General features: G+C 43.7%; 1 protein-coding gene across 3 annotated transcripts in view; it reads left to right on the top strand.

Annotated features, from left to right (window-relative positions):
• Nucleotides 1-20,514, top strand: part of LOC144508090 (DNA-binding protein SATB1-like) — a 122,383-nt gene that overhangs the window by 18,078 nt on the left and 83,791 nt on the right. For all 3 annotated transcript variants that reach the window (XM_078235976.1, XM_078235985.1, XM_078235993.1), the window contains 2 exons: nucleotides 1,253-1,364; nucleotides 11,600-12,063. In XM_078235976.1, the coding sequence (XP_078092102.1) occupies nucleotides 1,253-1,364; nucleotides 11,600-12,063 (576 nt within the window). The remainder of the gene's footprint in view (nucleotides 1-1,252; nucleotides 1,365-11,599; nucleotides 12,064-20,514) is intronic.

Here is a 20,514-nt window from a genome sequence, read left to right on the forward strand (position 1 = left end):
TGACTCCATACCACATCACCGGGAAACCATGGCGGGGTTGTGCCACCAGTAGATCCCACCAGCGTGAAAAGCCAGAAAGTTCCAGCTAATGCTCCAGTTCTGTGATATTTCATCAGGATGGTTCTGAAACGTTAGTATTTTGCTTGTGACAACTTATTTTATTTTTGTTCATTTTTTAAAGATTTCCTTATTTGTATTGTTTCTATTTATGTTTTTCATCTCTCTCTGTAAAGTCTTGTTTGAAGTAATGTCTTCCCTCACACAAAATGATTACAGTGCAATGGCCTGTTATGAAAACACAAACCTCTTGGGGACAAGGTCTAATAACCGAGAGCTTAGAATGTTGAGTCTTGTTTATTTGACCTCTTTTAATTATTTTTTTTATACTTATCTTCATATCACCGTAAAACACACAAACTTCCAACTCTGACACATACTCCATGCAGTTTGGGATTCGGGCATACAGAATAATAGAAACCTAATTTAAAATCATTTTTTAAAGTTTATTCTTTAAGCCAGTTCTCTAATTGATTTCACAGGAATAGAAGAGCTGTATTAGGTTCATCTACTTTTGATAAAGAAATATGTGTCCACATTTAGATTAATTCTGTGCACACTGTTCAAATACGAGAGTACAGAGTTCTTATGTATTAACCGAGAGCTTGAATAAACAGTCTTGTGGAAACTAATCATATTATCAGGAAATGTACTCATTGTCTTGAAGGCACAAATGTAAAAGCTGAATAGATACAGCCTGGAAGCTGATTGAAACTCGCACCTAATTGAGATGCCATCTGTTAAGCCCGAAATTATTATTGTATACGAACGTACCTCTTTCATCAGAATGGGTTTATTTGTGGGGCTTATTACTTCTAAACTGCATGTACATTTGTAAACTGTTGTAAATATATATTATGGTAATTACAATAGATTTGTCCCTTTTTAAAATCTTCTATAAATACATTATAATGCACTGTGAGAAGCCCATTTTACAATGTTTGAGGTGTCAGCAAAGAAGCACTTGACATCGATCAAACCAGCTAAGATGAAGTAATATTCAATGGGATCCAGAAAAAGTTACATTCTTCACTGAAATAATGATTATAAACTAGATTAACTTTGGGAAAATCTGGTGTAAGTGTTTTCTTTTGCTATTTTCACGGCTTTAAACATTTGAGGTAGCATATACCTATGGTTGAAACGAGTTTTAAAATCTTTGTTACTGACTGAAGGTTTTGTTTTTTTAATGCAGAGTATGATTTCCTCCATTGTAAACAGCACTTACTATGCAAATGTATCAGCAGCAAAATGCCAAGAATTTGGAAGATGGTATAAACATTTTAAGAAGACAAAAGATATGATTGGTAAGCAAGGAAAAATGTTAATCTGTTCATTATGATAGCAATAATGGGCACACTTTTTCAGTAAATGACTAATATTGTGCTTTTGTCTGTTTAGATAAAGAAATTTTAATCACTTGCACAATTCAAAAACATTTTTAGCTGAATCTGAGAAGATGGGGACATGTTAGTTACTTAAAAACTAAAGGGGGAAGATTTAAAATTTAATTGCAAAAATGTCAACTACTTGTGATATTATGTAGGCATTATCTAGGGCAACACGGTGGCACAGTGGTTAGCACTGCTGCCTCACAGTGCCAGGGACCAGGGTTTGATTCCAGCCTCGGGTCACTGTCTTGTTGAGTTTGCACATTTCCCTGTGTCTGTGTGCGTTTCCTCCGGGTGCTCCGGTTTTCTTCCACAGTCCGAAAAATGTGCGGGTTAGATTCATTGGCCATGCTAAATTGGCCCTAATGTCAGGGGGATTAGCAGGGTAAATATGTGGGGTTACGGGAATAGGGCCTGGGTGGGATTGTGGTCGGTGCAGACTCGATGGGCCGAATGGCCTCCTGCACTGTAGGGATTCTATAGATTCTATGCGGTTACAGATGACTGTCAGCTAAACTGTTGTTCTATATCATTTTTTCAATAGAGATATTGGGATCCGTGATGTCTTAATCTATTCTTTAAAGTATAATTTTAACCTTTAGAAAATAATCTAGATTTATTCTTCAGAAATCATTGATGAAGATTAAGTAACATTTGCTCTTAAATATCACATGAAGTTTGTGAATGAGTGCCTGAAATGTAAATTCCAGCATGGAAAATACTCGTTGCCATTTTGAGCTGTGAGAGATTGCATTTAGACAATGCCGATCACATGCACTACAAATGAAGGCACTGATCTGATGTTGTGTTACGGTACCATTGTCATGGCAGGATCGGTGTCTAGCCTTGATGGCAGTAGCAGTATACTTGACCTAATAAAGATGCCTATTGTCAGCACTTGCTTAAAAGTGAATGTAAAAGTTCTGTCATCCACTATTGTTAATCCTGCACCCTTGAGACCAAAAGAGTGGAACATCAGAATGGTGAATTGTAAGTGGCATTAGTTCAAGTGCTTCATGGTCTAAAATAACACTGGTTTAGACACTATAGTGAGATAATGAAAAACCCTCCAGAAATTATGACATTTTCTCTGTAGTAAATTTTGTCCATTTTTTGTTTTATTCTGAGCAACTCAAACCTGATATATTTTTATAGTAATTATTTCTCATAGCCTCAATATTATTCATCAGAGTGCTGAACTAAAGAGGAAAATTACTGTATTAGGACCAAGAGGTGAAGCAACACTTTTCAGAATAATTTGCAGCCAAAATGATCATTGTTAACAACTGGAATCAGCAATTATGATGAAAAAATGATTGCAGATGCTTTTTCAGAATCAAACCCCAGGGGTATTACATAACACACAATAAATAAATTACATGGACATTTTTTATGTGAAGTGAAGCAACAATAAATTTTACTTTAATTCTGGGAAATTGTACTATTTTAATTTAAAAAAAAGAGAATATAGTTTATGTTATGCTTGAGTTATCAGGAAAAATTGAAAAAAATGTTCTCACAGTAAATACCTCTAAAAGGGATACTTGAAATCCAAAATATTGCTCATCACTAATTCACAGGTGTGTGGAGGAAGACCACTGTATAAAATACCGTGGTGTGACATTGTGAAAGCAATGCTTATATGTTTTCTCAGTTAAGTATTTGTGCTTGGAGTTCCAGATTAATCCACATAGTAAATAAGTGAGCATGACATCTAAAAAATGAAGCTCTTTACTGCTTCTAGAATGATACATTTAATACCTTTTAACCATAAAAGGCAGTTCTTTGAACCATTAAGTTCACAGGAAGAACCATGTTTTAAGCGTTTATGCAGAGGTTTGTTGGAGAAGCCAGTGTTTAGAACTTGTGTGAATAATTCTATGGAGCTGATGATTATTTTCACTACCCAGGCAAGGAAATTTACTCAAACTGTGCATCCATTCATACTGTGCACAAAGTTATGCTTAAGTTGCCAAAAGTAATTCTCTATTTGAATTATGTTGCATATTAAATGAATTTTTCTGATTCAATATTTCTGGTTCAATGTGCTTTCAATATTTTGCACAGTTTTTAAGTATTAATGGACTGTTGCCCGTACTGAACCCAGGAATTGAAGATAGCTAGGTCAGTTAACATTCAAACACTCATGGGCAAATCGTAGGCAGAGTTGCACATTGTTCAATCAGTTGCAGATGTTGGGTGAGATTCTCTGGCACTTCCCGCCGGTGAGGTTTTCTGGTCCCTCTGAAGTAATTCCCCGGTGGTGGGGCAGGCGAGCCATGCTAAAGCCCATAGACTTTGGCGGAAGTACAAGATCCTGCTGGTGGCCAATGTCTCGCTGCAAATACCGTGGGAAAACCAGCTGCAAGCGGACAGGAAAATCCTAACCACTGTGCTGACTTTCTGATCTTTCAAAAGTTGCTGCCCTTGTTTCGATCACTACACAGCCCATAAATGATTCCATTGATGCTCACAAGCATTAGAGTGCTGTTCTTGATTTCTGTCACTCATTAAATTGCCATGTGGGAAAGTCTTCAATTGAGCTTGACTCCTTAATCAAAATCATAGAATCCCTACAGTGCAGAAGGAGGCCATTCAGCCCATTAAGTCTGCACTGACTCTCCAAAAGAACATCTTACCCAGGCTCACACCTCTGCCCTATCCCCCGTGCATTTACCATGGCTAATCCACCAAATCTTTGGACTGTGGGAGGAAACCGGAGCACCTGGAGGAAACCCACACAGACATGGGGCGAATGTGCAAAGCCATCTAAAGTTATTTCACAGTATTGAGTCACTAAAAGAAGGACTTTTGGCTTTATGCCTGAATATTTTCTGATGTGGCTTAAACGTGCTGGAACAATCCAAATCCAAACTTCTCATTTAGAATTTCTAGATTTCACTCTCTGAATCTGCTGGATCCCGTATGGTGCAGTTGGTGATTGCCAAATTCAGGTGACAATTGATCATAATCCCTGTACTGAAGAGATGCCACTCATTAACTAAGTGAAATCTGACTGAGACCAGACTGAGTTGGAAATGCGTGGAAATTCATTCAATATCTGAAAGAGAAAGATAAGTTAAATGCTTCAAGTGGGACCTTTTAGTAGAAGTTAACAAATTAAAGACTAAAAAGCAAAAGCACTTGAGGAATAAATTAAATTCTTAAACGCAAAGGCATTTCACATTATCTGGCTCATCAACTTGCTGGTGATTGATAATGTGACTAGCTCCAGGAACCCACAACCAGTTTGTTGGTACTCTTGGCAATTTGCACTCCATGACAGTCCAGTCTTTGAGGAATGAGGATGTCCTGTAGTTTACTTTCATGCTTCCTGTAATTCCAGGGCAGTCCAGTCCCATTGACCAGTTATTTTCTTTTTTTAAAGGTCTTGGGTGCTATTTTCCCAGCCCGCTGTGTTGCTCGAGTAGAGCAGCAAAAGGCCTGTAGCGAGGGTCGCGACCGATGTTCAGCCAATTGCAACTCTCGCAGGCCTTTTTTTCAATGTAATCAGCCTCACGCCGGAAATCAGTGCGAGACTGATTACCATATGGAAATTCCAATTTCCATCTCATTTGCAAGCCTGGAACAGTATCATCCAGGGCTCGCTAATGTCCTCCCAACCCCCCACCCCCTGCTTTGCTGGGAGAGGGTCGCACCAGTGGGGACTAAAGCTGGTCCCCATCAACGGGGACCAGGTGTGATCACCTTGCTGGTGGGGACTGAGGCCTTTGAGGCCCCTGCAGGAGGTCGAGGGCAGGGCAGGTGCCCCTTGGGCAGTGCCAGCCTGGCACTCTAGCACTGCTCACCGGGCAGTGTCAAGGTGCTGAGGCCTGAGGGTGTGCAGGAATTACTTGGGGATGGGATGTTGCAGGCCAATCAGTGGTGGTAGGCGGGAACCACTGCAAACTCTGCATTAGGGATCGATGGGGTTTGGAGAAAGGAGGGTGATCAGGGCTGGCCATAGGATGGGGGGATCGGGCCTTCGGGTCGGGCAATCAGGGCTGGCCCAGAGGGCGGAGAGATTGGGGAAGGCGACAGTCATGGTGGGGGGGGAGGGTGGTCACTGAGGTGAAAACATTTGGCCTCTGGCTGACTGAAAAATTGTTCTGTAAATTACTTTATAGCTAAGTTAAGTTCAAGTTGATGTAAGCAGGCCATGTTTTGATGTGATTTTTATCTAGCAAGTACTGAGCATGACCATTAGGTGAATTAATTATCTAAAACACAGGTTGCCCAGAACTAGACAGTCTCCCATGACATTTCATGTGGGAAGTCATGACTAAGCATAGTCTTCACATGGATTATAGAATGGGAATAATTGAACTACGGTGTGCAGTGTTATTTAAAATTATGGGCGGAATTTTGTCAGGCTGAATGGGGGTCTCAGCAGTCTGAGAACCAATGGGTAACCGGCTCGCTAATGCCCCCCCCTACCCCCCGCCCCCTTTGCCAGGAGAGGTTCCCACCAGCGGGAATTAAAGCTGGTCCCCATCAATGGGGACCAGACGTGATCATCTTGCTGGTGGGGACAGAGGCCTTTGAGGCCCCCCAAGGAGGTCGGGGGCAGGGGGAGTGTCCCTTGGGCAGTGCCAGCCTGGCACATTGGCACCCTGGGACTGCCCGCCGGGCAATGTCAAGGGGGTGGGGCCTGAGGGGACTGCAGGGACTACTTGGGGGCAGGAGGGTGCAGATCGATCAGTGGTGGTTGGGGGGGAACCACTTCAAAATCTGCATTAGGGATCGGTGGGGTTGGGAGAAAATCGGGTGATCGGGGCTGGCCATGGGAGGGGTGGATTGCGCTGGCCATGGAGGGGCGGGTGGGGGGTGTGGGTCATGCCTTCAGGTCTGGTGATCAGGGCTGGCCCATTGGAGGGGGAGTTTGGGGAAGCCAGGAATCAAATATCCTTCTCCCCTGATTGAGGTCCCTGGTAGTGATGGCCACAGAGGTTAATGGCTTGTTATTGCTGTCTATGGCAGCACAAGCAGTGGCTGCTAGGCAGCACTGCATCAGTCTGAGTGTCAGAATCATCAAGGGAGCCCAGTTAAAGGTGGGCGAAGACTGAAAGGGGGACGCAGGGCACAGATCACGGGGAGCTGAACACAAGGGCAGGGTGGTATCTGTCAAGAGTCACCTGCTGCCTGATGCTGGGTCCCTTGATCAGGTTCATAGTGCCTGATAACAAGTGATTCAACACTTCTCCGACAATTAGATGGGCCAGGCTACTATGTTTCAGGCCGTGATATGCTACATAAAATCCAGCCCTACATATTCCGTCCTTATTTCCAGTTCACATTTATATTGGAAACCACCGATATAAATTGATCATATTTTACTGTCTTGCCATTGGTGTGATAAAGCATTTTTGTGGAGGATGTAAATATAACATGATGGCCAGAATTCTCCGGCCGTACACGTTGGCGGGATTCTCCTGTCCGCCAGCAGCGCACCCCCGCTCACGGGTTTTCAGCTAGCGTGGAGTGATGTCAATGGGAATTCCCATTGACAGCGGTGGGACCAGAGAATCCCACTGCTCGCAAACAATGCGCCACCTCCCGCCGGCGGGAAACATGCGGCTGGGAGGCTGGAAAATTTCACCCGATATATTTTTCATAGGTAGTTTACCCTAGAAATTGGATCATGGAAATTCATAATGAAAACATTTGGAAGATTTGGCGATGGACTTTCTTTATGTCACTGTTGTGTGGCACTTGGGAAATTGAGATTAAGACCTGAATTTTCAAAACGATGAAGACTCTCAGTCGTAATGAAAATGGCTGTGGAAGCCCCGATCTGGACGACTCCTGCTGAACATGGTGCCTATCTTGGTTGCACGGTGGAAGAGAATTGGGGCCGGTTCCAAAATGAACATCCGTGCTTCAGTGAGGCGGCTGGTCATATACAACAGCAGCTGCCTCCAGTTATGTCGGATTTTCATCAGCTGGGAGTGGGAAAAATGATGTGTGCAGATTAGAGCATGTCTAAATTTGGTGGAGTTGTTTAGATTTGTGGGGTACTCTTTTAGACATGGTCCTGGGACACCCCTGAGAGAGGTTAAGTTCCCTTTGGGATTGTTGAAGGTAGATGTGGATGCGTGTAAAAAAATCCATAACCTCATCGTAACTTCAAGTTCCTTGAAGCTGTCAAGTCTTTTAAATCCTCTGCCCTTTAAATATTTGTAAAAATATGTTTAAAAAAGGCTGCTTGCTATCCATCTGTTCACAAAGATTCTAGATTATCATTACTGGATTAGTGCTGCTGTAACATTTCCATTATCACAGCAGGGCGCTGCCCAGTTCACTGTTAGAATCACAGCTCCCAAGTGGTTTTAAACTCTTTGAAGTGGGACTTGGAATTCCACTGCTTGTTTTTATAAGTGGTTAAAGAAAGTTAAATGTAGTGAGTGGGCTTTTAGCAATGAGAGTGTATTCTTGAAATAGTGAATTATTTAATAGACATCTAATACATCAATTTTATTTCATCTCCGTATGGGTCCTGAGGTCTGTCCATGGTGGATACTGGGTGAGCTGGCATGGTAGGTGTAAGGGCAAAGGGGAGGCATGGGTTGACATGAGTTGGAACTAATTTGGCACAGGGACTATAAAGGATCCATGGGGGGGTTGAATAGAGGGACATAGGTTGACATTGAAGGTATGAGAAGCTATGGGGGTTGTATGGGGTCATGAGGCGGCATGAATGTGAATGGTTAGTGTGTGAGGGTGGGGGGTGAAGACTGGAGGACTTACCTTTTCCTGCTTTTTAAAAAAGCTTCCACACAGTGCTGGTGCACTGATGCAAGCTTTCCACCCAGCCTGCTTCCACACACAGTAGTCTTTGCACTCATTCCAGTGGCGGCAACCACAGCTGCCATATTCACCTGCCCAGCTGGGACTGAAAATCTGATTTTCTGGGATATTTTCCTCCGGGCTGGATTTGCGGAGCCAGGAATTGTTCTGACTAAATTCAGGCCCAAGTATAGTCTTCAGCTACAGTTGGTGGGTCCAGTATGGTGGGTCAAATTGGAGCTTGGAAATGAATTGTTCAGTATTAATGAAGGAAAGAATCCTGATGGCGAGGCCTCACTAACTGGGTGTCATCCACTGTCACATGCGACTCGCAGAGAGTGACGTGCAAAAGGCTGGAGGGGAAATGTAAAGCAGGGTCAAAGGCTAAGGTTGAAAGTTTAAAGGCCAGAGAGGCAAGGGAAAAACAAGAGTTCAAGGTTACAGGTAAATGGGAAAGTCGTATAGGGTTATAAGGGCAAAAGCAAAATACTGCAGATGCTGTGAAAGTTAAAGTTTGTTTATTAGTCACAAGTAAGGCTTACTTGAAGCAAAAACAGAAAACGCTGGAAAATCTCACCAGGTCTGACAGCATCTGTGGGGAGAGAATAGAGCCAATGTTTCGAGTCTAGATGACCCTTCATCAGAGCTTTGACAAAGGGTCATCTAGACTTGAAACGTTGGCTTTATTGTCTCTTCACAGATGCTGTCAAACCTACTGAGATTTTCCAGCATTTTCTGTTGTTATAGGGTAGTGAGATGAAGCAAATGCAGGATTGCAGAAGGTAAAATGGTGGGGCAGGGGTATAGAGGGGGAGGAGGTACAGTTAGTAAGAGGCAGTGGCTTCAAGGATGGGCGGAGGGAGGAGGGGAGCATAAGGAGAGCCAGAGACCCCTAAGGTGAGGATGTGACAAGAATATCATTGGATGCTGGTAAATGACTAAGGCTCAGCCATCAAGGTGGATGCTGTTGTCTTGGGAACTGATTAGCAGGGAAAGTTTGCAGAGTGAAACGCAGAAAAGGTCAGAGTTGGAAACAGTGATTCCAGTCGTGTAAACCCAGGTGAAGTTGAAACGGGAGAATGGGAATTTCAAGGGTGAAGGGAAAATTGGGAAAAAGGAAGGAATGGGGAAAGAGATACAGGAGAAGAGTAGGAGGAATGTGAAGCAAGTAGATTTTCAACTTGCCTTTTTCGCAAAATACCACAGTGGGGTCTGGGGGATGCTTTTGCTTGATGACAGGCTTGGAGTAGTCGATGGTAGGGGAGGAGGTGGGCTGAATTTTCCTAACTTTCAGGGGGTGGGGGTTCCATAAAGTGGGAAAGGAAGGTAGGGGTGGAGTACCACTCATCTTCCTGCATGCATGCCATCTTGTCAGTGGAGGGGAAGTTGGTATACAGCTTTCACGCACAGAGGCCCATTGAGCCACTTGAGTGGCCAATTATAGGTCCCTTTTCTATCGCTGATGGCAAATTCTGGTGGTCCAGGGGTGGGAGGGGAGTCCTCCTATTAGACACTATTTTGCCCACAGATGGAAAGGGTGCTCCAGCAGCAATGGATGCCTCCGTGTCAATGTCATATGGTTTTTAACCACCCCCCCCCCCGCTGAGGTTACACTCACAGTGCAAGACAGCAGTAGTGGGGAGGAGGGGTGGGGGAGAATAATTTGGGCCAGGAACACCACAAGGTCTCGAGTGAGTGGAACCAAGATCATAGTCATATTAAGAGTACACAGAGCAAGAGTGGAGGGTCAGAATCTTGGCCACCTTGATAGCCAGCGAGATGGATGCAGCTGCAAACAGAATCCAAGTAGCTAGGAGAGTTTGGCACACAGTAACGACCAGGGTAGGACAGTGCTGCCTACATCACTGTTTTTTTTTGAGCTAATGGTTTATTTTTAAACGTTGCAACCTGAAAATAATCCTGGGGGAATTAGAGTAAATTCCACTCTAGCAGCTGCTGAGCAGGGGCACTGGCTGGTAGGGGTGTGGAGCAGGGAGCGTGAGATGAGCAGTAAGTACCAAAATCTGTAAACTTAAAACAAACATAAGTATCATAAAAGGTATCATAAATACAGCGGTATGGAGTTTCCACTAATTGTGCTTTTATTTTTCATTGCTATAACAACCACAAAACATTGCAAAATTTTAAATGCAAATTTTGTTCAGTGCAATTTGAGTTTCCACGATCTTTAGCGTTAGTTTAAAAAATATTATGCTAGAACTCGGCCCCGCCTCCAAAACTGATCATTCCCCACCCCCTCCCCCCGTGTCCCACCCCAGGATAGATTTAGCACCATTGGGAGTTTCTGCTAATTGTGTCTGTTTGCAACCTTTTGGGGAGGATCCAGAAACGAAGCTGCATCTTTTGAGTTCAAGGAAACTAATAGATATATTTTGGAACATTGTAAATGATTTTTAAAAATGATTTAAAACGGTTACTTTTTTGTCAACTCATTTTTAGCTGCATCATTCGAGCATTATCAAGTTACGACTCTTAAGTATATAAAGGAATATTTATGAAAGACATTTTTTAAAAAAACATTTTAAAACACTGTCCGACTGCATTGTTTCTTGGCAGTTTGCAAATGTGATGCAAATGTGTTTGAACAGAAACTTGGAGAAGGGAGCAATGTTTCAAAAATGGGTGCAATTTTGTGTTAAATTTGCGCTACAGTCGCTGATTGGGCTCCAGTGTGACAAAAAAACATGATAACAGAACATCAAGCAGATTGGTTTGGGGTGACTGACTGCTTCCCATCCCCTTTTTCGTTCATTGGTACATTTTGTTGACTATTCATGCTTGTTTCTCTTGTCATTTGCGCATAGTAGTTCCTCTGTAAATGTAAAGTACATTTACCCATTCTCCTCTTGTTTAATACATATATCCCTGCCCCTTCAGTTATGGTATGCTGCTATTTTATGAACATAAAATATGAACCAATCAGTTGCAGATATTTCCACATACGAAAAAATGGCATTGAAGTGTGAGCCAGATATTGGGTTTGCGATGGACAAATTGCATGCTAAATACTTTATTTTATGTACAATTCTAACTGTGATAAATTGCAGGTATGTAACCAATGCAAAGATGCCCCACACAGTTCAAAGACAAAATGTAATGCATCTATATGACACTAACCCATATGTTACCTTTTATTGCTGATAGTCTCAAAAAATTGTGGAAAATTTAATATTCTACCATCTGCTTAATATTAATCCAAGCTATCATCAACGGCAAAGCATATATAAAGAGTTTCTTATATGCTTAATCAATATTTTTACAGTTTTCATGTTTGTCACTTCATATATTATTTATATCTTAAGTTCATACCTTTTTTCTGAAGCTTGCTTTCTTTATTGCTGTAGCTGAAATGGAGACCATGTCTGAACTGTCCATTTCTCAACAAGGAACAAATCATGTAAACTTTGGATCACCAACAGTTCCTGGGAATGGTACTGAACTGCCACAGCCACCGTCACCTGCTCAACTTCCGCATAGTGGTCAGCCTGCTCCGAGGTCCCAACTTTCCAATCTGCATCCAGGACTTGTCTCTGCACCTCTTAGCCCACAGCTGGTGAACCAGCAGCTGGTTATGGCCCAGATATTAAACCAACAATTTGCTGTCAACAGACTCTTGGCACAACAGTCCCTAAATCAACAATACCTGAACCACCCTCCTGTCAACCGGACCATGAATAAACCATTAGAACAACAGAGTTCATCCAATGCTGAAGTGTCTTCCGAAATCTATCAGTGGGTTCGTGACGAGTTGAAGCGAGCTGGCATCTCCCAGGCAGTGTTTGCTCGTGTGGCTTTTAACCGAACTCAGGTGAGACAAAAAATTATTTCCTTTTGGATACTTGGCATAAAATCAGATCAAGGGTGGAGTCATGTTAGTGAATGAATGATCAGAGCATTTGATTTTGGTTTATTGAATGGTGAGATGCTGCAGAGAGACTCCTAACCTTTCTTTTGATTTGATTTATTCTTGTCACGTGTATTGTTTCTTTCGCACTATACAGCCAAAGTATACCATTCATAGAGTACATAGGGGAGAAGGAAAGGGCAGAATATAGTGTTACAGTCAGAGATAGGGTGCAGAGAAAGATCAACTTAATATAAGGTCGGTCCATTCAAAAGTCCGATGGCAGCAGCGAAGAAGCTGTTGGCTGGGTGCGCAAAAGCACTTGTAATTTTCATCAGTTCTGGATGATAACGAAGACTAAGAAAACATTCTTTTCTTGGTACATGATCTCAGACTTTTGTATCTTTTCTCAAAAATTACACCACACTATTGACCTTTACAGAATCACAGATGTTCTGTGAATCACTTTTAAAGTTTTGAGACTAGACAACCCATGTTCCTGTGCACATTCACAGGCATCATTAATGTATTGACTATAAGAGATTCATGGTTTTTTGAAGGACAGATAAAGTTCATTTCACCTTTTGCAATTTAATTAAACGCTTTTATAACAACATGTCAACAAAAGTAAAGATTTAGGAATCTGTTTCAGCTATTCCAGCGACACTGCACAGAAGTAATAAACACTTTTCATATCGGATGCCCTGATGATTAGTTAGGATCCTTCCTAGTTCCTCATTCACTCATCTACTGACCTGTTTGAATGTCTGTTTTCTTGATGTGAAGTATTTCAATCAATATGTCTGAATTAATGTTGGTTTGGGTGCCTCAGAAATTCAGTATGTGTTCTTAGAGAGAAAACCTCCTGACTATTTTTTGTAATTTTATTAGTGATAACGAAATATATAAAAAATGATATTGAGACATTTTGGTGGGAAACTTGATTCTGTTCAGTTGGGCATTTGTAAATTTATGAAACCTACAAAAAATGTAGCTACAGATATTCCCCTGATACACAATAAAGTGTTTTGATTTAAATGTTTTCTTAGCCATTCGGAACTGATGAAAATTACAAGTGCTTTTGAGCACCCAGACTTACACACTTCTGTCTTTCTGGTATAAGACGGTGAGAAAGTAAATCACTTCTGTATTTCAGCTTTCTCACAATGAATATTGCGTTGCCTTGACAGATTATTTAAAAAAGGTTTCTAAAATATATAACTAAAACTCACATTTTAGGACTATGGGGTGGCATGGTGGCACAGTGGTTGGGATGGCATGATGGCGCAGTGGTTAGCACTGCTGCCTCACAGCGCCAGGGACCCGAGTTCGATTCCCAGCTTGGGTCACTGGCTGTGTGGAGTTTGCGCGTTCTCCCCGCGTCTGCATAGGTTTCCTCCGGGTACTCCAGTTTCCTCCAAAGACATGCTGATTAGGTGCATTGGCCATGCTAAATTCTCCCTCAGTGTACCCGAATAGGCGCCAGAATGTGGCGACTAGGGGATTTTCACAGTAACTTCTTGCAGTGTTAATGTCAACCAACTTGTGACACTGATACATGAACTTTAAAAAAAACTTTTATGGGGGTGATCTTGAGCTCACACTTGCTGTCGGTATGAATGCAGATGGAGGCTCAAGACCCAGAAGTCGCAGCTCTCACCAATGAGTGCACAATTTCAGATCTTCCCTGCCCCTCGCCAGCATCATTATCAGATTCATGCCCAACTTGAGTGTGAGCCTGTTTTACATGTATTCGAATAGATTTTAATATAATTAACCCACCCTCTAGTCAGGTATTGACACCCCCCCCCCCACCATATTTTGACACTACGCTGACAGTAGCCTGGCAGTGCCCCTTGGCACTGCCCCTCAGCACAGGTTGGCACCATGCCTCTCATCCCAAGGACCAATTTAGTGAACCTTTACTGTACTGCCTCCAGTGCATGGATATCTTCAGTTAACTGTGGAGACCAAAACTACATGCAGTTTGGTCTCACCAGAACCCTACACAACACCAGCAACACCAGTTCCTGTACTCCAATCCCTTTGCAATAAAGGCCAACATGCCATTTGCTGCCTTAATTGCTTGCTGTACCAGTGTGTTAACTTTTTGCATTCTGTGTACAAGCATACCCAAGTCTTTTTGAACATGAACACTTACAATTTTCTCTTCTTAAAAAATGTTCAGCTCTTCTGTTCTTTCAAGCAAAGTAGATAACTTCACACTTTCTTTACCTTTCCACTCTAGCTTCGTGTCAACACCAAAACTTAAATACATTACTGTCGTGTCTCTTCACCTAAGTCATTAATATAGATTGCAAATCGCTGAGGCCCCAGCATTGATCCTTGTAGTGCTCCACTATTCACTGCCTGCTATCTTGAAGAAGTCTTATTTTGGACTGAGTTGAGGAGAAATTTCTTCACCCAGAGAGTGGTGAGCCTGTGGACTTCCCTATCACAGGAAGAAGCTGAGGCCAAAACATTGAGGCCGGAATTTTACAGCCATTCATGCTGGTGGAATTTTCCCAGCCTGTTGCAGTGAATGTTGATTAGGCTGAGCGCCAAATTCTCTAACTTCACTGCAGCGGGAGTGTGGCATGAATGGCTGGTAAGATTTGGTTTTGATTTGATTTATTATTGTCACATGTATTAGCATGCAGTGAAAAGAAATGTTTCTTGTGCGCTATACAGACAAAACATACCGTTCATAGAGAAGGAAACGAGAGAGTGCAGAATGTAGTGTTACAGTCATAGCTAGGGTATAGAGAAAGATCAACTCAATGGAAGGTAAATCCATTCAAAAGTCTGACGGCAGCAGGGAAGAAGCTGCTCTTGAGTCGGTTGGTACATGACCTCAGACTTTTGTATCCTTTTCCCGATGGAAGAAAGTGGAAGAGAATATGTCCGGGGTGCGTGGGGTCCGTAATTATGCTGGCTGCTTTGCCGAGGCAGCGGGAAGCGTAGACAGAAACAATGGATGGGAGGCTGGTTTGCGTGATGGATTGGGCTACATTCACGACGTTTTGTAGTTCCTTGCGGTCTTGGGCAGAGCAGGAGCCATACCAAGCTGTGGTACAACCAGAAAGAATACTTTCTATGGTGCATCTGTAAAAGTTGGTGAGAGTCGTAGCTGACAAGCCAAATTTCCTTAGTCTTCTTAGAAAGTAGAGGTTTTGGTGGGCTTTCTTAACTATGGTGTTGGCATGGGGGGACCAAGACAGGTTGTTGGTGATCTGGACACCTATAAACTTGAAGCTCTCAACCCTTTCCACTTCGTCCCCATTGATGTAGACAAGGGCATGTTCTCCTCTACGCTTCCTGAAGTCGATGACAATCTCCTTCGTTTTGTTGAGTTAGATGTAGCTCTTGGGACTAATGCGAGCAAAGGATATGAGGGGAAAGCGGGAACAGGTTACTGAGTTGGATGATCAGCAATGATCATAATGAATGGCGGAGCAGGCTTGCAGAATTTCCTACTCCTGCTCCTAATTTCTAAGTTTCTATGCCCACTCTCTGCTCCCTATTTGTTAACCAATCCTCTATCCATGCTAATATATCACCTTGAACTCCATGCGCTTATCAGGGGCGATTCTCCCATCCAGCTGCGCTGATTTTTAGAGTGGTTAACTCCAGCGGGGTTATATACATCTCCCTTGCATGGAGCTAGTGGCCCGACACCACTGGAGTAAAAAGGGGCAATTGGGGCCCCCCCAGACGGTTGGGCAGCAGGAGTGCCCCCTGGGCATTGGCATCTTGGCGTGCCAGCCTGGGCCCTTGGCACTACCCAAGGGGAAAAGTGCCAATGCCCAGAGGGCACCTTGGCACTGTTCATTGGGAATCGGGCAATGCCAAGGGGGTGGGGCCTAATGGGATGGGATCTGATGGGGGTGGGGCCTTGTAAGGGCAGGGCCTGATGGGGGTGGTTGGTGTGGGTGGGGGTCGCACTCTGCAGTCGGGATCGATTGGGAGGGGGAATAGCCAGCGTTCGGGGCTAGCCATCGGGGAGGGGGGGTCGGGGCTGCAATGGGTGGGGGTTAGCACTGCGGGGGGTTGGGTGTCGGAACCGCAGATGGGTGGGGGAATTGTGGGGCGGGGCGGGGGGCAGTGATCGGCCCGTGGGGGGGTGAAGGGTCAGTGATACGGGGGTCGCGGGGCTCACCAGCAATCAAGCTGGCTAGTGATTGGGAGGCTAGCAGACAGGGGCCACTGCGCACGCACCCATCTCAACGCTGACAGATTGGCGCATGCGCAGTGACCCGCTCAGCGCTATGCTGTCAGCCTCCCGGGCAGGAATAGACCCTGGATTTTTTACGAGATTTACACTGGTACACTGAGAAGTGCACAGAGTGTGGGAGATTCTTCTCTGAACTCCCACTGAAAAAAACAATGTGATTTACTCCAGTTTTCACACTAACTCGACAATTAGAATTTTGTTGGCAGATTCGCCTCCATTTTGCCTGTTGACCTTTTGTATGGTACCTTATCTAAAGCCTTTTGGAAATCCAGGTAGACTGCATCTGCTGGTTCCCCTTTACCTACCTTACTAGTTATGTACTCAAAAAAATTCCAATTCATTTGTTAAACATGATTTGATTGGTAAAACCATGGTGAAAATCATTCTTGGAAAGAGATGGCACTAGCACCTTATTGCTCAAGGCAGGTGTCATGTTGCACATGAGCAAATCTACTCTGTTCAGTTCATGTGTGATGATATCCTCACTAAGGGACGAATGATGGTGACCATGTTGTTGTAAATTTGCTGAGTGATGTTGTTATAATTGATTCCCTGAAAGTGACAGTATGTGGCTCAATCAAATTATTTCATTTTCTGGCAAATGTGATAATGAGGGCAGAATTTAACTGAAATAAAAAGAGGCAGCTTTGGGACAGGTTAAAGTGTCAGAAATCTGTTTCCTAATCCAAACCCACCTTCAAACCACCTATTTCCTGCATTTACTAAAGCAGAAGGGTAGGCAGTTGACCAACCAGTCCATGGAGGTGGATTGCAGTTTTAAATAGGATAGCGAGGCTCTGAGCCTTGTTTACATGCAGGCTTTGGACTTTTTACACTTGCTAGCCATTTGTTGATCTCCCACCTCAAGGCCCAATTCCCCCACTGCCACCACCAGGGTCAGTTACCCCTTCCACAACCAAGGCTTGATCCTTTCACCCGGGGCACCAGCAAGCCTTGGCTTACCTCCCTATCAGCCCTTCAGGAGTCCAATTACCCCTGGGTATCTGGCCCCCTCTCTGTTTAACACACCTTCTCTGTTATTCAAGCTGGCCTCCAGGCAGGGAAGTAATCATTGATGTTAAATGTCGACAGCGTGAGGATTGGTTGGTGGGGGGAGTGGGGGGCTGGGGGGGCGGCGGCACCTGAATGGTGAGTTCCCCAATTTCCTACCCAACCCAGCTCCTACAGATCAGAGCAGGTCAGGTCAATGGAAATTCTGATCCCATGTCAGGAGAGCAACTCCACGTTAATTTTGGCTGAATTGGCCTATTAGTGGCCAGAGAACATTATCAAATTAAGGATGGCAGGGTGAGCTTTCGAAGCTAGAGGGACAATAGGATACCCTATTGGGGTGGCACAGTGGTTAGCACTGCTGCCTCACAGCGCTAGGGTCCCAGGTTCGATTCCAGCCTCAGGTGACTGTCTGTGTAGAGTTTGCACATTCTCCATGTGTCAGCGTGTGTTTTCTCTGGGTGCTTCGGATCCTCCCACAGCCCAAAAATGCGCAGGTTAGGTTGATTGGCCATGCTAAATTGCCCCTGCTAAATTGCCCCAAAGTGTCAGAGGATTAGCAGGGTAAATACATTGGGTTACGGGGATATGTAGAGCCTGGGTGGGATTGTTGTAGGTGCAGGCTCAATGGGCCAAATGGCCTCCTTCTGTACAGTAGTGATTCTATTCCATGAAGGAGTTGCAAGTCGCGCAGACTTGCAACTCACTTCCTGACCCAGCATAACCCCATGTTGCTTTTTCAGTATTTTAGAATATTGAAAATAAAAAATGGTCGCAGCAGCTGGACCACAATTGTGGAGGGGAGACCTCAACCCTGGAGCCAAGGCGATTCCCTGGTCTGCTGCTGGGAGGCAGCAGCTGTGCTCTTGAAGCCACAAAAGATTCTAGTCAGCCTCTGTTTAATGGTATTAATCGGCCTGTTAATTAATTTAACAAGCTACCCATAACTGTTCTGTGCATTTCCCAAAACAGGGATGACATGGTGTTGGCAAACCAGGATGTCAGCTGACAGTGCAAAATGACTCACCATCTCAGTTCCCCAACCACATCGGCCTCCAAAAATCCTGCCCATATCTTTGCCCAACATAATTCAACACAAATGCTGCATTCTGCCATGTGATACTGTCATGTACTACCTGACACTTGCTGTTCAAGAGGATATGAATGCAGGCGTAGCGTTGGCATTATTAGTCAACATGATTCAAATTACAACATTTTTCCTGCTCAGTCGAATAACAATTCAGACAGTTTTCTAGACGTCTGTCACGTTTTATCTTTGCAAGTTGTGGCATTACACAACCATTTTCTTTCATTGCTGTGAAGATAATTAACTAGTTGCAAAAATGTATGAAGAGCATCACAAATCATGTGATAAAACCAAAAAAGTGACGGAAAGTGAATGTACAAAAATGGGTTATAAAATATTTATGGAAGTTAACTGGTCTGCATCCTCATATGTTAAAACAGTTATCATTCTTACAATAGAAATAAAATCTTAGAGTTATATAGTGCATTTCATGACCTTGGGACATCTCCAAAACACTGTCATAGCCAATGAAATACTTTTGTACTACAATCACTCTTATAGCGATTGGAAAGCACAGCAATAAGAACCAAAAATAAGCAATGAGCTAAATGACCAATTAATCTATTTTAAGAGATGTCGATTGAGTGATAAATGCTTCTAAGACATACGGATATGTGTATTAGGAGTAGGCCACTCAGCCCCTCAAGCCTGTGTCGCCATTCAGTAAGATCATGACTGATCTGATTGTAACCTCAACCCCACATTCCCACTACTCCCAATAGCATTTCACCCCCTTGCATTAGGAGAACAACTCCCTGCTCTTTATCATGTTGTTGTTGAGGGATTTTTTACATCCAGTTGAGAGTACAAATGGGTTTTGGTTTAACAACAACAGTGTGACTATTCCTCGGGTGTTATTATCCTGATTAATATCCATCTATTATATATGATCACTACCAAATAGGTGTAATTATTTAATCTCAAACTGCAGTGATAATTGTTACACCTCTAGGTGGCACTGTGATTGGCAATTACAGTGTTAAATGGATGTCCTGTAACATTATGGGCAGGATCTGCTCACCTGCCCAGGGACCATAAACTCTTGCCCAAAGTCAACAAATGGTCTGTTACATTATCAGTCGCACCCGCGATTATTCCCGCAGCGGATGGGCTCGGAAGATTTAGCCATTATGTGTGAAATCTATTACTGGTATTGTATTGTGGCAGTGAGATTTGCCATCCGGTTTTAATGCAAAGACAGTGCGTAGAATTCTTCCTTCCAGGACAAGACACAGAGGTCAGAACCATATCTGGGTCTCGAGTCACATACCCTGATTTTCATTAATGGCCATTGGCTTCACCATCCAATTAAGGACTGAGGGCAGGCTCTCAAAGCTGGAACGACAATCAGATCCAGCTCTGAAGCAGCAACAAAATACAATAAAGGGTAACTAAGGGTGCTTCAAAATGGAGGAGCCTTCACTCCAGCTTTAAGTATATTATAAAATGGACCTGTTGCCAGGCCAGTACTATGGAAAGGGTGCCCCTCTCCAGGGCAGCCTTCAGCTGCTCCTGAACCCAGGCAGGCAGGGCCTCTGGGCCTGCGTGGAGTGTTGGCTCCCCCACCCACTCTTTGACCCAGCCTGCCATCAGGAAGCTGCTTCCAGGCAGTTAAACTGAGCCCTGCATTCTGTGGGGACTTGGAAGCCAAGTGGAAAATCCAAGTTGTCCTCTTTTAATCAGCTTCAATATGCTATTTAACAAACCTAATCGGCTACCCTCCATGTGCAGGAATTTAGCCCTGCCATCCCCTCCATTCCACTTCTGCTAAAGTGACCCAGCACCAGCATAGGGCAACACCACCTGGCAGGATTATTTTCAGTGCCCGCCCACCTTTGATGCTGGTCCTGGCAGACACTGAAAATCCACCCCACTGAGTCTATGATCATTCTCTCCCATTGAAGAGTTCTTACAATTTCTTCAGACAGGTGAGTGCGTTCCTCCAAAGTTGCAACCCCCATCAAATAGGAATAAAGATGCAAGTTGGGGAATAGAGCGTTATGCTGACTCCGACCCCGTTCGAACAGGATACACAAATCCTTTACCCTCCCCCAATGAACAGAAATCCAGAGCTGGAAAACAC

The sequence above is a fragment of the Mustelus asterias genome, chromosome 2 (genome assembly GCF_964213995.1).
Source record: "Mustelus asterias chromosome 2, sMusAst1.hap1.1, whole genome shotgun sequence".
NCBI lineage: Eukaryota > Metazoa > Chordata > Chondrichthyes > Carcharhiniformes > Triakidae > Mustelus > Mustelus asterias.